This window comes from Nematostella vectensis, chromosome 9 (assembly GCF_932526225.1).
Source record: "Nematostella vectensis chromosome 9, jaNemVect1.1, whole genome shotgun sequence".
Lineage (NCBI taxonomy): Eukaryota > Metazoa > Cnidaria > Anthozoa > Actiniaria > Edwardsiidae > Nematostella > Nematostella vectensis.
In genome coordinates, this window is record NC_064042.1 from 13,522,017 (window position 1) to 13,539,137 (window position 17,121).

General features: G+C 38.3%; 2 protein-coding genes across 3 annotated transcripts in view; one reads left to right on the plus strand and one right to left on the minus strand.

The window, feature by feature from the left end:
* The window catches only part of LOC5505434 (profilin), a 106,971-nt gene that overhangs the window by 12,956 nt on the left and 76,894 nt on the right, over positions 1-17,121 (plus strand). The gene's annotated exons all lie outside the window — the stretch shown is intronic.
* On the minus strand, positions 5,242-16,742 carry LOC116613197 (alkaline ceramidase 3). 2 transcript variants are annotated; one of them, XM_048731963.1, is made up of 13 exons: positions 16,522-16,742; positions 14,861-14,971; positions 14,395-14,447; positions 13,697-13,749; positions 12,912-12,993; positions 11,941-11,976; positions 11,726-11,781; positions 11,609-11,653; positions 9,721-9,777; positions 9,335-9,439; positions 8,665-8,710; positions 8,369-8,481; positions 5,764-5,982 (listed from the first exon to the last, which is right to left on the minus strand). In XM_048731963.1, the coding sequence occupies exons 1-13, from the start codon at positions 16,730-16,732 to the stop codon at positions 5,979-5,981; spliced, it is 972 nt and encodes a 323-aa protein (XP_048587920.1). In that variant the 5' UTR covers positions 16,733-16,742; the 3' UTR covers positions 5,764-5,978. The 2 variants fall into 2 exon arrangements, with proteins under 2 accessions (XP_048587919.1, XP_048587920.1); XM_048731962.1 differs by lacking the exon at positions 8,369-8,481 and having other exon boundaries at positions 5,242-5,982; positions 16,522-16,741.

The window sequence follows — 17,121 nt, forward strand, 5'->3', positions numbered from 1 at the left end:
GGTTACAAAATTAGATATACAAACAGCATTTAACACTCAAATATTGACAACTTAAATTTCCTTGGACGCACACCTTTGAGGGCAGGGAAGTTATTGGCCAAGATTCATCTCTAGGCCTTTTTTTACAGTACAGCGGCCCTGTATAGCTGTACCTTGCCACGAAAAATCGATACTGCTGTATTTTTGGGTTAACAGACGTGAATAAATGCGGCAAAACAAAGACTCGCGCCAAGTGGAGATTATGTGCCCATGGTTACAAAATTAGTTGTAGTTCATACACTACCACACATCATCAGAATACAGTTGTAATTCATCGGACGTTTAAAACATTTCAAGTACGAGCGCTTGATTATTAGTCATATTAAGCCAGTTACAATAAGCGCCTGATGTTCTCATGAATAGATCATTATTTTCTATAAATACATACAGGCTCTTTAGTACTTAAGACCAGCGGTCTGAGTTCGTCGAGATTTCTCGGAAAAATGAAGTTTGGGTGCCCTAGCTCAAAATTAAACTGGTAATAGGTATGGGTGACCATGGTATCCTGTGAAAGTTTGAAGCAATTTGGATAAATATTTTTGGCGATAGAAGCCGAAAAGTAATTTTTCGTCTCCCGCACCCGGATTTGAGACAATTTCGTGGTTGTTAGAAAAAGACTAAAAACCGGTTCGCAACGAGTGATAAAACATTTGCAGCTTATATAAACCTAGAGAATAGATAATAAGGATTTCCCAGGCTGAAAGATAAGCTGTTCTGTTAGCACCTTATTATTTTACGCGATTTTATTTTATTTTATGTTTTTAGATGACTTTGAAAAGCCTTAAAATAATCGTGTAATATCGCCGATGAGATGTGGATTTGGCAAAAATGATTGCATTCATCGAAAAGAACATCATTTCTACTTTTGATATGTGAAATAAAATTTAGGGGCAAATAAAATCAGACTTTTTTACAAGCCGAAATATGACCCCCACTTGACCCTAATTATAAACAAATGCCGACACTCACTTTTTAATGCCTCGCTACCAAAAACTTATAAATAACAATTAAAACTCCGAAAAAAAAAAGGATGCAATATAATTCTTGAAAATACTGGTATTTGATCAAATATTCTTGTCTCTCTGATGTTTATATGCTTTTCAAGATTATATTTTCATAACATTTTAAAGTACAATCCGCATGCATGATAATTATTATCGGCACTAAAAACTTCCGGTTCTTTATTCTTCCGCTTCATGAGCATCTCAAAACTTTTTCACACGAAAGTTATTCTTAAATCGTCCTATATTTATTTCTATCCATCCCTCGTTCTATAAGCGTTATAATATTTTCTTTCGTTCCCTACTTTCGTGGACTAGAAACGCGTACCATCTTCTGCTGTCGTGTTGTTATGCACATTCGAGGGGTTAATTTATTCAACAAGCGTTCATACAAAGAAATCAAGAAAAAAATAACAGTTGAAGCTTTTCTACTATTGTTTATGATATAACCAACCAATTTCCATTCCCCAGGTAAATTGAGTTATAAAAAGAAAGTAAGAAAAAATAACAGTTGATGCTTTTTACTATTGTTTTCAATACTACCAAAAAAATTCCATTCTTGTCAAGGAGCATATGTCCAAAAAAGCTTCCTAGGTAAATTTTGAGGTTACTTTTCTGTTTTCATTTTTTCGCGCGTTAACTTAGGGCCTAATCGCACTAGGAGGACAAAATTTGTCTGGCCGGGATAAACAGCCGTCCAAATTTTGTCCTGGCCAATCGATTGGCTTGTTAACCAGTAAAAAAATCGCTTTCACTATTCACTTTACCGGCATACTACAAGCAAGACAACGCAGGATTCTATCATTGCGCGTAAGGTGCAGTAAACGCTTATTGAAAGCAGGTAATTACTCTCTTTACTTTGACAAAGTCTCAGGCAGGAGATCATAGGACCAGAGGACTGAGGAGGGGTGGAGGTGTGGCTTGTTCAACCATAGGTACCATTTGGAAAAAGAATAATATTTGAAAAGCCTTCAATAAGGGGGATGGCGTTTACCCGGTGTATTATAGCCACCATCTTGGATTTGAGCAAAAATGAAAAACGAGGGGAGTGGGAGGGGAAGAGGAGAGAGAGCCTTCAAGCCGCACCCTGACCAATCGATTTCAACGTTTCCGGGCTCGTTTAGTGACGGTGAATTCGATGACATCAAGCGTGCTGTCGAGCGCAGGGCGAACGCCGCTGAGCCAGAACCCGCAGTCAGCAACGAGGAAGAGCCTACCACAAAGCTATTCAGCTGTCCAGTTTTGCGTGAAAGGCTATACACGCTTGGCTTGGTTAGACCGGCACACACTATACGGCAAATGCGAGTTTGCCAAAGAAGGGGAATGCATATCTTTGCCCGGGGGGGAGGGGGGGGGACTCTCTAAAAATTTCTACCAACTGCCATCTCTTAGGGGGTGTTGGAGGATTTTTCAGATTTTGCTATCTCTTAGGGTGTAAACTTCGATTAATTGCTATTCCTAAGGGGGTGTTAAACGGGTTTTTTTTTTTTCGATTCTGCTATCCCTTAGGGGCAAAAATTTCTTCGACCTAACCCAATTTTCCATCTCTTAGAGGAAATAATTTCTGTTGACCACGCCTAAAGTGCCATCCCTAACGGGTTACAATCAATTTTGCCGACGATCACCCCCGTCTGTTTTTATCGGAGTCCCCCTTCCCGGCAAGCTTGGCTACCTGGCTACCACCAAAAAGTAGTCGGGGGGAGGAGGGGGGCGTACCATTAATTGGGAATGAAGTAATAGAATCAACAAGCTGCATCTCTATACAGGGGAACGCCGATTAAATCAGCGAGTTCCTATTATCGGGCCATGTACAGGTGTATTTTTCCCGAAAATAACACAGGGTGCGGAGGCAGTAGAGGCTGCGGAGGAGGCAGCCGCCTACTTCCGAAGGAGAGCTGCCATCCTAGATGAATGCCAACTAAATCACCCAATAGAAGCGAAAGGCATCGACTTGTACTCGAGGTCCAGGCTCACCTTCCTTTCAGTGGCCACCCTTCCCACTATCTGCAAAGAGCTGGAGCTTCAAGTGCCCGGAGCAACCCAACGCAAAGCTTCTTTTGTAGCCACGCTCGTGGATGTTATTCGAAGATGTAGTTGCGCAAAATAAATCCACGATTTCTTGGGTCCCGATTATATTTTTTTCATGGTTACATGAAATAGATTTCTGAGTCGGTAATCCTGTGTTCTCTTGTGAAGACCAGAGTAAGTTTTTACACTTCAATACTCTCTTTTACTAAAAAGGAAAACAGCTTACGGTGAGAGGCCTCAAAATCGCAAATGTCTCAGCGTTCTTGCATAATTTGTATTTTTATTTGATCAAATTTGTAGTTGAACAAAGGCTTCGAAAATAAGCAAATTTTGACAATTTGATCAAGCTTTTTGTTTAATTACAATTTAAAACTGTACAAAATTATGTCAGTATCGCTTGTCATTTAAATAAAAACATGCAAAACTCTCATTTTCTTCTTTTGGACGTTTTTCTTTTTAATAAGTAATTATCAGAAGTCTTATTGCAGTCATGGTGAGGTATTTTATGCTTGTCGCTTTGTTTGTCACGCTTTAATTACGTATGCATGGCAGCAAACAAAATAGTATCACGCGAGCCTAAAAATCGCAATTTAATGCAATAAGTGCTATGAAATTATTACCATTAAATTTTAGTATTGCCGACAGTATATTTCTTTTGATTTGAGCGCTCAAAGTAAAGAGAGTAATTACCTGCTTTCAATAAGCGTTTACTGCACCTTACGCGCAATGATAGAATCCTGCGTTGTCTTGCTTGTAGTATGCCGGTAAAGTGAATAGTGAAAGCGATTTTTTTACTGGTTAACAAGCCAATCGATTGGCCAGGACAAAATTTGGACGGCTGTTTATCCCGGCCAGACAAATTTTGTCCTCCTAGTGCGATTAGGCCCTAAGTTAACGCGCGAAAAAATGAAAACAGAAAAGTAACCTCAAAATTTACCTAGGAAGCTTTTTTGGACATATGCTCCTTGACAAGAATGGAATTTTTTTGGTAGTATTGAAAACAATAGTAAAAAGCATCAACTGTTATTTTTTCTTACTTTCTTTTTATAACTCAATTTACCTGGGGAATGGAAATTGGTTGGTTATATCATAAACAATAGTAGAAAAGCTTCAACTGTTATTTTTTTCTTGATTTCTTTGTATGAACGCTTGTTGAATAAATTAACCCCTCGAATGTGCATAACAACACGACAGCAGAAGATGGTACGCGTTTCTAGTCCACGAAAGTAGGGAACGAAAGAAAATATTATAACGCTTATAGAACGAGGGATGGATAGAAATAAATATAGGACGATTTAAAAATAACTTTCGTGTGAAAAAGTTTTGAGATGCTCATGAAGCGGAAGAATAAAGAACCGGAAGTTTTTAGTGCCGATAATAATTATCATGCATGCGGATTGTACTTTAAAATGTTATGAAAATATAATCTTGAAAAGCATATAAACATCAGAGAGACAAGAATATTTGATCAAATACCAGTATTTTCAAGAATTATATTGCATCCTTTTTTTTTTCGGAGTTTTAATTGTTATTTATAAGTTTTTGGTAGCGAGGCATTAAAAAGTGAGTGTCGGCATTTGTTTATAATTAGGGTCAAGTGGGGGTCATATTTCGGCTTGTAAAAAAGTCTGATTTTATTTGCCCCTAAATTTTATTTCACATATCAAAAGTAGAAATGATGTTCTTTTCGATGAATGCAATCATTTTTGCCAAATCCACATCTCATCGGCGATATTACACGATTATTTTAAGGCTTTTCAAAGTCATCTAAAAACATAAAATAAAATAAAATCGCGTAAAATAATAAGGTGCTAACAGAACAGCTTATCTTTCAGCCTGGGAAATCCTTATTATCTATTCTTTAGGTTTATATAAGCTGCAAATGTTTTATCACGCGTTGCGAACCGGTTTTTAGTCTTTTTCTAACAACCACGAAATTGTCTCAAATCCGGGTGCGGGAGACGAAAAATTACTTTTCGGCTTCTATCGCCAAAAATATTTATCCAAATTGCTTCAAACTTTCACAGTATACTGAGGTCAACCATACCTATTACCAGTTTAGTTTTGAGCTAGGGCGCCTAAACATCATTTTTCCGAGAAATCTCGACGAACTCAGACCGCTGGTCTTAAAACGCCTTTCCCATATCAGCCGACTTCTAGTCAACTAAAAACATCATTGATACTGCATTATAATTAAATACCTATGTTTACAAAACTCCGTATCGATAAAACCAATAACCCAGCTTTACCAATTATAATATTATATACTAGATCTTTTTTGATCAGCCTAGCTGCTTTATAAAAAAAACTGCTACTGTTAAATATTTAGAAAACATTAAAATATGTCACACATTATTGGCTCTCATTGTTTCACAACAAAACCTCGAAAAGGAGAGCTAATTGTAAAGCAAATTATAATCACATTTTTGCACAACTTCATTTCGATCCTTACCTAATAAGAGTAAGTACTACCATTTTCCTACTTTTATTAATGGCGTTTTGCGTATAGTGCAGATTGATTCCTTTGCTATTCGAGTCGAGGGAACTACATCATAAGTTGCAGGTTTAGTTTACACATGGAGTTCTAGTTTTCCACGAATGTTTGAAATTCTTTGATTTTTTTTATTGATCAAGGCCGTGACCAGAGAACCGTAAAAACTAATGTGATATTATTTAGGCTGACTTCTTACTTTTCTCAAATTGCGGGTTGTAGAGTTAACCGCTGTCAACTTGTTCCTTAGTCCCTTTTAACCTACTGCCCTCTAGTGTTATTGTTACTATAGTCAGCGGCAAATAACAGCTGGAACAGGGAGGACGTCGAAGATGAAATTCCACCCTTCTTGTGGACCAAAGTCATGTCTGATTTTAGCTTTGCATTGGTCAGGTGGATGTACGGCAACCAGTCCCACATCAACTGAAATCGAACAACGTGTATACAGTTACAAAAATAGGCAGGTCACTGATAAGATACGTACGTTAATAGGTAGGGAGGGAGCAACTCTATGTACTTACATAAGTGGGTATGTAGGCTTTGGTCGGTTAGATGGGTGAGTATTTAGTCAGTAGGTATGTATAACGTTTGCAGGAAGTCGGTTAAGTGTGTTGGTATGTAGTCAGTAGGTATGTATGTAGTTGGCAGGAAGTCGGTTAGGTGTGTGGGTATGTAGTCAGTAGGTATGTATATGTAGTTTGCAGGAAGTCGGTTAGGTGTGTGGGTATGTAGTCAGTAGGTATGTATGTAGTTGCCAGGAAGTCGGTTAGGTGTGTTGGTATGTAGTCAGTAGGTATGTATGTAATTGGCAGGAAGTCGGTTAGGTGTGTTGGTATGTAGTCAGTAGGTATGTATGTAGTTGGCAGGAAGTCGGTTAGGTGTGCGGGTATGTAGTCAGTAGGTATGTATGTAGTTGGCAGGAAGTCGGTAAGGTGTGTGGGTATGTAGTCAGTAGGTATGTATGTAGTTGCCAGGAAGTCGGTTAGGTGTGTGGGTATGTAGTCAGTAGGTATGTATGTAGTTGGTAGGAAGTCGGTTAGGTTTGTTGGTATGTAGTCAGTAGGTATGTATGCAGTTGGCAGGTAATCGGTTAGGTGTGTGGGTATGTAGTCAGTAGGTATGTATGTAGTTGCCAGGAAGTCGGTTAAGTGTGTTGGTATGTAGTCAGTAGGTATGTATGTAATTGGCAGGAAGTCGGTTAGGTGTGTTGGTATGTAGTCAGTAGGTATGTATGTAGTTGCCAGGAAGTCGGTTAGGTGTGTGGGTATGTAGTCAGTAGGTATGTATGTAGTTGGTAGGAAGTCGGTTAGGTTTGTTGGTATGTAGTCAGTAGGTATGTATGCAGTTGGCAGGTAATCGGTTAGGTGTGTGGGTATGTAGTCAGTAGGTATGTATGTAGTTGCCAGGAAGTCGGTTAAGTGTGTTGGTATGTAGTCAGTAGGTATGTATGTAATTGGCAGGAAGTCGGTTAGGTGTGTGGGTATGTAGTCAGTAGGTATGTATGTAGTTGGCAGGAAGTCGGTTAAGTGTGTTGGTATGTAGTCAGTAGGTATGTATGTAGTTGGCAGGAAGTCGGTTAGGTGTGTTGGTAGGTAGTCAGTAGGTATGTATGTAGTTGGCAGGTAGTCGGTTAGGTGTGTGGGTATGTAGTCAGTAGGTATGTATGTAGTTGCCAGGAAGTCGGTTAGGTGTGTTGGTATGTAGTCAGTAGGTATGTATGTAATTGGCAGGAAGTCGGTTAGGTGTGTGGGTATGTAGTCAGTAGGTATGTATGTAGTTGGCAGGAAGTCGGTTAAGTGTGTTGGTATGTAGTCAGTAGGTATGTATGTAGTTGGCAGGAAGTCGGTTAGGTGTGTTGGTAGGTAGTCAGTAGGTATGTATGTAGTTGGCAGGTAGTCGGTTAGGTGTGTGGTATGTAGTCAGTAGGCAGGTATGTAGTTGGCAGGAAGTCGGTTAGGTGTGTTGGTATGTAGTCAGTAGGTATGTATGTAGTTGGCAGGTAGTCGGTTAGGTGTGTGGGTATGTAGTCAGTAGGCAGGTATGGAGTTGGCAGGAAGTCGGTTAGGTGTGTGGGTATGTAGTCAGTAGGTATGTATGTAGTTGGCAGGAAGTCGGTTAAGTGTGTTGGTATGTAGTCAGTAGGTATGTATGTAGTTGGCAGGTAGTCGGTTAAGTGTGTTGGGATGTAGTCAGAAGGTATGTATGTAGTTGGCAGGAAGTCGGTTAGGTGTGTTGGTATGTAGTCAGTAGGTGTGTATGTAGTTGGCAGGAAGTCGGTTAGGTGTGTGGGTATGTAGTCAGTAGGCAGGTATGGAGTTGGCAGGTAGTCGGTTAGGTGTGTTGGTATGTAGTCAGTAGGTATGTATGTAGTTGGCAGGAAGTCGGTTAGGTGTGTGGGTATGTAGTCAGTTGGTATGTATGTAGTTGGCAGGTAGTCGGTTAGGTGTGTGGGTATGTAGTCAGTAGGTAGGTATGTAGTTGGCGAGAAAGTCGGTTAGATGCCTGGGTATCGAGATAGTAGGTAGGCAGTTGACATGTTATCAATTAGGTAGGTAGTTGACTATGTACAGTAAGTTGATTAGTCGGTGGGTTAGTAGACAAGAAAAGTAATCTCCATTAAAATAATGGAAACTCTCAGGAACTTTCAAATCCTGCAGTCTCATATTTCCCATTCTACATGAGAAATCGGAAGCATCAGCGGATAGATAATAGGCCGAAATGCGCTTTTATTTTAAGGCTTTTCTGTTGATAAAGCTTTACGTTTTATAGATTATTCTATGCAGCAAAATTGAGCCAAACGTTTTTGTACCTTAATGAGACACTATGTGCGCCCTTCCCATTGACAACAACAACAGTTTCACAAAGTTTCTCATCCAAGTTTCGCTCAGTAGGATAAATGAAAGGAAGCCAATTCCAAGCAAACTAAAGACAACATTGAAAAGGGGCATAAAATTTCGTGAAATGGAAAAAAAATATTTATAAAATGTGGAGAAACTTTATTTAATAATGCAAACTATGTATAGGCTATTTTAAGTATAGTAAATTAGTGAATCAACTGATGCATGCACTGCTCTACTGTTGCAGTCTAATATATCATTGGTGTACCTTTACTGTTGTATGCTTGCCCCGACAACGCATCCTCAGATCAAAGCTGTCAAGAACAATTAAGAGGTCCAATCTTAGCAGAAGTAAACAGGAGGCACTATAAGGCCTTTAAAATCTTTCAACAATCTGCTAGATAGATCCATATGCATTCTCAGCATTTCAGCAACTAATACTGTTACATATATCATGTAGAACCCATCTAAAACCAAGTCCATTCTTATTACAATTCCAATACACCAAAAACTGGAAATCGACTCTGCCAAATTTTCGTCTTTAATAAGTCTTCTTCAGGGTGATCACCAGCTAAATCAATTTACCCTAAGGGCAAAGCAATGAAGGTGTGGTCAACAGCGATCTTAAAGTATTAGGTGTGGTTAAAGCAATTTCTAAACCTAATAGCATAGCACCGGAAACATATTTTTATTTTTTGAGAATTTTATTGTGGTCTTAAGCCACTGCCATTGAGCACAATCATATTGCGACGACTTTTGAGTCCAGTTTTTATTTGATAGGAAACCCTCAAATGATAGCAGAATCGGAAGAATCTTTGAACACCTAGTTCAAAGAGTTTTATATTCTTAAAGATAGGACGATTGCCCTCATATACTTTTATGGAGAGTCCCTCCCCCGGGAATCAGCCTTCAATGTTTAAATGTGCCATAGCCCCTACCTGTAGAGAATATGGTAGTAGGAGCCTATGCCAGCCAGGAGGTGCCAGATCGCATGCAGTTGAGTGAGTGGTTGTAAAGGGATAATTGATTTGGTTCGAAGATCCCTAAATTGAAAAATTATTAGTGTGTACAGCAACTTAGCTTATTCTTAAATTTTGGCAAAAACGTGGCAGATAATAAAAAATAGCAGAAGAAATGGCCAACCTTAGTGGTGCAGCAGATTGAGGGGGTACAAGAAAGGGGGTTTCCCAACCCTTCCAAACATAATAAATCAACTCAGGGAATTTTCCATTACATTTTATTTGCATATTAAATTCATCCATTTTTTTGGATATATGTACCTGAGCTTTACATATCATAATTGGAAAAACAACAGGACACATACCTTACTGTTGGGCAGAAATTATTCTCAAAGTTCCAAAGAATAAATCCCGAGCCATAGCTGCAATAAACAAAAAGGCTTCCTAAAATATATTAAGAAAGAATTTGCCATCCTCCCCCCTCAATTTAAAATTTAACTCAAATCTATATATAATTACGATAAGGGAAAACAAACTCCTCTGTGGTCAAGGGTGCTGACACCTTAATCTATCACATAGGTCAAGGGCCCCTCGTGTATAAATGTTTTTTTTTTCAGGATTTGGAATGGAATGCTTCCAGGGGATTCAATTCTGAAAATGGAGGAACCACTGGAAGCTAGTGTGAGCAACCTAGGGGAAAAAAGTCCGCTACTGAAAACGGGTAAATGACCCCCCCCCCTGCTAAAAATCCTAGCTACAGGCCTGCTGTAGAATATTTTTTTTTTGAATACATGCATAAAATGTCACATTTTTAACAACCAAGTATTTTTCTCCTGGTGTGCCCCTTCTGGGATCTAAAAGGATGGCAAGATTCTCAACAGGGAACAAGCATCCCCCAAGAAGGGGTGGGTGTGTTGAGGATTTGGGACAAGAGGGTACCAGCAAAGGTAGAGGCAACTTAGAAAGGGTGAAAACAAGAGACCATGATATAAGAGAACGAATCCCCGTGGCCCATGATGTCGTCCATGAAAGCTATTTTTAGATTGCGCGAGCTTGTCAATCATAGCATCCATACATGGTTCGTCGCGCCATATTTGGTTATGGGTACCCCGAGCTAGTACAATTTCACAAAAAAATTTTCCTCTGCACTTCTTTACTTCGTTCGCAACCTGTTTTTATCCTTTTAGCTGCTCTTCAAGGCTCATGATCACAATGCTACTCATGGAGTGGTGTCCTGTTATCTGTTAAGTTATCTAATGTTCAGTTATCTAAATGTTATATAAATAATTGAACAGGAAGAAGTCTGGGAGACACTGAATTTGGAGTTCATTCCAGATGCATCGTGCAGACTCTTAAAAAGTTCTTTTTCTCTGCAATTCGGTTCGGTGCAATACCTAGGCATTCTCAGAGTCTGTTATTTCTTGTATTAATTCTTGTATTTAAATACAAGAAGGCCTTTATTTTTCTTTGATTTATAACATTTTTAGATGAATGAACTTCAATTTTTCAAGCAAATGTTCATAAATCATGTCACTCAGAAACCCTTGTCACTGGAATAAGATTTACTTTATTATAAAGACTTGAAATCTTTTATTTGTAATATCGGTGTGAATATAATGGTATTAAGTTCTGGATGTATCTTTTTCATTTAAAGGGAATTGGAAGAGAATTGTGTTTTGTAAACACATATTTATGATTGTTGTGTTATAATTTGCGAATCAGCAGTGAAAACTTTTACTGGGGAAGTTGATCCCAGAGCCTAAATTCACGCACTTTATGCATTTTAATGTCCCAGAAACGGTTGAATGGCTCGAGCGTACTCTATGGAAGATCATTTTTACAGCGTTTTTCGGTCAAAAAGATTTCGAAAACATCCTTTGCCGGATCACATTGCTCAAGATGTGATCGCGCATAAGACTCATGTTGCTAGGAAACGGGAGCGCTAACCAATCAGAGACTTATCTAAAAATAACTGCTTGCTCTAAAAATAGTCTTTACGGACGTCATCATTGGAACATACCCTAATACGGGGGATTCGTTCTCTTACATCATGGTCTCTTGGTGGAAACCAATGTAACTGCTATGTTTAATGTGAATGATTCACAGGTACATACAGTAGAACCCCGCTTACTCGAACTCTGAAGGGAGCAAAAATCAGTTCAAGTTAGCAGGGAATTCGAGTAAGCCGAGTTCTAGTTAGCAGGGTTCTATTGTATTAGTATTAACTAACTTCATGAAGCATTTTGCACCAACCTTATAATGGAAATCATAAGCAGCTTTCTCGACCCCCTGTGCTGTCTAGTATGTACAAAAATAGCATAATCAGAACTGACAGAGACAAAAAGGGACATTAAAATACAGCATACAAACCTTAACTTATAAAGAGCCAGGAGTGTTAATGACCCTGCCAGTATACCGTAAGCCCACTGAAATTACACAAAGATTAGAAACCTAATGGGATGAATAGTTAATTATTTTGTAATTTTCTTGAACTCAGGACAAATTTGTTCCTTCTTCTGTTAAAAGGCTATTTGATATTGGTGTTGTAAGGAACAAATTCAAAAAGCCATCTCAACTCTTCTCACCTGGAAGACTAAAGGGTTCACAAATGTGAGATAGACCTGAAAAAAAGCATGAAATGGAAGGGTTTTTAAAAAATGTCAAATAATTACCAAAATTTAGTTGTGAAAACCATTTACTGCTTAAGGATATGCTGTTTACTGCTCTGCAAAGTAAAAACAAAATACAGAAAATCTCGCCAGGACTAAAATAGGCAACTTGCACTAAAAACTTTAAAATTAAGTGGCAAATTCAAGCAAAAATAAACACAGCATGCTGTAGAGCGACGAAAATTAGGAAACTTATAAGATAAGCCCTTTTCAGACAAAAAAACTTCTGGCTGATTTGGAAGTGCTTAATTAATAGGTTACCTTTTGCAAGGCTGTCACAAATATCTGTAACATGTTTTTTTAGTGCAAGTTACCTAATACCATACCCTTCAACTCTCCCGCATTAGGCAGGAGTCTCAAGATTTTGGACCCCTTTTCCTGCTCTCCTGCATTAAGCACCAAATCTCCTGCTTTTGCATTTTTATCACTTCCAAAAAATTATCCTTTAGAAAATCGTCAGTTTGCCTGTATTCTATCAAAATATTTAAAACAATAATTCCCTTGTGTAGCGCAATTTATCTAACACCCTCGTGAGATCTATAAGTGTTTTTTAGCGATAGCTTTCTATCTGGCAAAAAAAAGAAATGAATATACCCGACCCCGCCCCCAAAAAAAGTATATACCCGACCCCTCCCTCCAAAAAATTCTTAAGCCTTGAGATTTTTGGTGATTGACAGGCATGTAATATCAACAAGTTCAACTGACTGTAACTAGGATTTATTGAATGGGAAGGGAGAGGAGAGAGAGGGACTATTATAAAATTGTAGTCAAAAGGTAAAAATCCTGATTCCTAAATTTTCAGGCATAGGGGGAGGGGGGGGGAAGCTCTGACCTCCCAGGAACATCCCTAAATCTATGTCACATATACATATATATGTAATACTTACAATTGTTATAAGCATACTGCATGCAGTGAGGGAGAAAATAAGCCTGATGTTTGTGTGGCCAGGTTGAGAAGCACACTCAAAGCTGTAATGTATAAAATAAACAAAATTCAAAATGTGACATTTATATAGTGCTTTTACAGTATAAACCATGTTCTTAGCGCTTCACATTTAGAATCCTATTACAAATGTATTAAGAATGTCCCATCTTGGAACTGAGGAACACAAGCTTTCAGTAAGCTCACTATACGTTCACCAAGTCAAATTCAGGGCTGAGAAGCAGAAAGATACTATTGATGACTCAATCGGGAATTGAACAAGTTTTTGCAGAGGTGAGGGCCCCATACGCTGCATGCTAACACAGTGGGCTCTCTCGGCTCCATGTACATTTTAACCTTTAATAAAGGAGCACAACTAAAGAATAGGATGTCAAGGCATAAATATACCTGTCAACTCTACCACATTAGGCGGGAGTCTCAAGATTTTGGACCCCTTCTCCCGCTCTCAGGCATTGAGCACCAAATCTCCCGCTTTTTAGCGATTTTTATCACTTTCAAATAAATATTCTATAGAAAATCGTCATTTTGCCTATTTTCTATTTAAATATTCAAAACAATAATTCCCTTGTGTAGTGCAATTTATCTAACACCCACGTGAGATCTACAAGAGATTTCTATACAGCAAACCCCTGTGACGTTATACCTACCCCTTCCCCCAAAAAATAAATATACCCCACCCCTCCCCCCCAAAAATTCTCAAGCCTAGAGAATGAAATGCATTCTACTTACATGCAAAACAAAAACACACAGGTACAATATATCATGGGTAGCTCATCCAAAAGCTGTCATAAAAGATAGAAAATTCATTAGGTGTTGACACAGGTACTGACCCCGAAAAATAATTTTACCAACACTCTATTAACAACAAATCATTAGTAATCATCAAGTAAAAATGTTAGTTGAATAGAGATTCATTGCGATCACAAAATCCTTAATACATGTCAATTTTCCCATGGGGGTGCAGTTGGGGGGAGGGGGGAGGGGTACTTAAAAAGAAAACAGATGGTGATGATCATCAGCAAAATCGATTTTAACCATAAAGCATAGCACATTGGGTGTGGTCACCAGTAGTTCTTAGCCCTAAGAAATAGATGAGAGTAGGAGTTGGGTATGGTTAAAGCAATTTCTACACCCTAAGGGATAGCACTTTTTGAACGCTTTTTTGGTAGTGTAATATAGTCTTCAAGTCTGGTTGTTAGCTCCGTAAGGGATAGCAGAATATGAAGAAGTTTTGAAGACCCCCTAAGAGATTAGCAGTTGGTAAAATTGTATACGTTAAAAGATCGGATGATCCTCGCTGTCTACTATTATGGAGAGTTCCTCCTCCCTGGCTTTTTTCTAGGGTGGGTTTAAGTAATTTTCCCAAGAAGCCTTCACCCGAACATACTGCTAACCCTTTGGCCCTGGTGTCTACGTGATACAATTACCTGCATGTGGTAGAGAAGAGTTGCATGAAATGAAAACGAACCAACACCAACCACTAGAAAAAAGGATATATCATCATTTAAATAAACTTCACATTATTAAAAGTGCAATTCTGCTAGCAGGCCAAAGAAAACATCCAGCCAAATAATTAGAAATAATTAGAAAAGGATGCCAATTAGTAATCCAGCCTTGCTATGTGTTCTAGATGAATTTCATCCATAACCATATAATGGGAGACGTATGATCACATTTTATCTCATGTGATGACAGTAAATTTAACCATTGCGACCGGTTCCATTCTGATCGCAAAGTTGTCTCCATATGATTGCACTCAATTGCAGGGTGAATTTATATACAATTATTAGGATCGCCTGCAATTGTGTGTGCAATCAAGTGTGGTCATGTATATGGAAACCAGCCCCCACTATTTAACAATTATTCATAAACAAGATCATAAACATAACTTACCGAATAGTGAGAGGAAGGCCAACATGTAGCGTGTTTCGTGTCGTGTCTGCCAGGTAAGTATTGCCCCAAGAAGGGGAGGTACTATCATTATCCAGTTACTGATGGTGTTCCCTGATAAAAGGAAAAGTTTATACCAAGGTTAGCTTACAAGAGATAACATATTTCCCAACAATATTAAAATTTCTTATCGTTTCTTTTTTGGAAATAGAACAGTTTATACAAGAGTTTAGTGTTAAGGTTACACGCAATGTCTACCCACCATCACCAAAGTATAATGGAACTTTGGCAGCTAGTTTTAATGTTTTTTTGTTTTTTTTTTTGTTTTTTCTTTGAAAAATAGACAGAATAGACAGAAAAAAGTTTTGCAGAGTAATCAAGTAGACCCCCTACCCCCCTTCTTAACACAACCTTAATAACTGGTAGTGAACTGTTTTCGGATGAGATTACTTTGGGGCATAATAACTTAAAACAAATTCATTCATATGTTTTGTGTATTCGTGACCGCCAACCTGTCAAGTAGAATCACATAGCACAAATTCTTCTTAACAATAATATGCTGTATCATGGTATGAAAATTTTAACAATGGACCTATTGGAGCGTTTCAATTTATTTGCATCTAGCATTGTTTTGGTGAAGAGACAGTGAAAATGACTCTCTCTTTTGGGAGCTGTACTTTGTTGATAAAAAATGCCAATCGGGTGTGAAAAATGGCATTTTTAATGTTCTATATTATTGGTATTGGACCTTGTCTTTTCGAGCCATTCATTCCCTAACTATGACAGCCCCAAACAAAATACACATATTTAATTAAAAACATAGATTAAAACGCTACCAAACCATAACAAAACACTCCCACAACTTCTTGCATTTATTACAATATTCCACAATTGTCATTATGAAAACATACTTGTCAACGTGCCAGTGTGCAGTAGAAAACTTATTAAAATACTTTTTTTCTAGAGCAAATTCAAGATTATTTTGATAAGATACGAAATTGATAAAAGAGTCCCTTCGGTCCGTCGAATGTGTAACGTGTAACCGGTTTCCACAAACCAACCATAATTAGCTCAAGGGGGGTTGGGATATAGTAAATCGCTGATCGATCGAACATTGAATAAAACGACCCAAAACATGTTTAGATAATAGAAAATAAACTGTACCTAACTTATATCGATTGCAAACGGAATACATAGCTTTGTTTAGTCTGAACCTATATTCTGCATGAGGTAATGTGTTTGTTACAAATATTGACTGATTCCGTGGATACGGCAAAGAAAAGTTTAAATGAAAAAGTTATAAATTTGAAGATTTGTGGTTAAGACAATAGTAAAATTCATAACCACAACTGGGAAATTAGAAACGCAACTCCACCATAACCCAGAAGATAAAAACTGATTTTAGCGGGGTTCGAGAGCTTTTGTATGTGATCATTGAGCGGGTGAAGTTCGAAACTAAAATTAAAACTAAAACTTTCTTATTTTACGCTTGACAACTTCAACACATTAAGCGAAAAACATGCTTAAAGCATCTAAATTTATGCAATAATGGATAATAAACTGCACATCAGGGCAAACATAGACGTTAAATAGACCACCTTTGCACAGACAATCAGCTCGTAAAAAAAGTTGCTGCAAAGTTTATGCGTTTCGTTCTCACTTACAAAATTCGGCCACGAATTGAGAAACGGCGTAGTTTTCTTCACACCAGTCCAGAGTTGACGTTGGAGGACCCCAAAATCCGTTGACAAGCTTTGTCATTGGCGGCATTTTCTCAAACTCATGTACGATAAAGGAATTGTTAAAAAATAGCACTTGTTTTGGAAGACTTATGCACCACACAACTTCACGAAAACACGACGGGCAACTGAACATAACATCACGCCTACCGAGAAACCCGGAATTTATCTCGAGTTAGTTTACTAATGTTTGATTGGCTGCCGAACAATCACCGACAGCTACGAGCCAATGAAACTACACACGATTATCCACGAATGTGTAATGTTGTGCTTCCACAAACTTTGTCCAGGATTAATATCGATTAGCGATTTCTTTTGGCGGGCAGTGGGATTGAAATTATTTCTTGTCATTAAAAGCATGATTTGGCATGATTGTGTTTTAGCAGGTCGCGTCTACAATCGTTTGGCGACGTGCAGAAAAATAGGACAGGCTCTGGGATGGAGTCAATGACTCCAGTTTTGAAGTAAAGGCCTCTTTTTGATTGCCAAGAAATATGTATATCTTATGTTTTCATTCCCTTTTTT

Coding starts and splice junctions, on each gene's coding strand:
- LOC116613197 (XM_048731962.1), bottom strand. CDS start 16,732: ATGTTCAGTTGCCCGTCGTGTTTTCGTGAAGTTGTGTGGTGCATAAGT. Junction 13,750..14,394: donor CTCTTCTCTACCACATGCAG/GTAATTGTATCA, acceptor CTTTTATGACAG/CTTTTGGATGAGCTACCCAT. Junction 5,983..8,664: donor GCAAGCATACAACAGTAAAG/GTACACCAATGA, acceptor GTTCGATTTCAG/TTGATGTGGGACTGGTTGCC.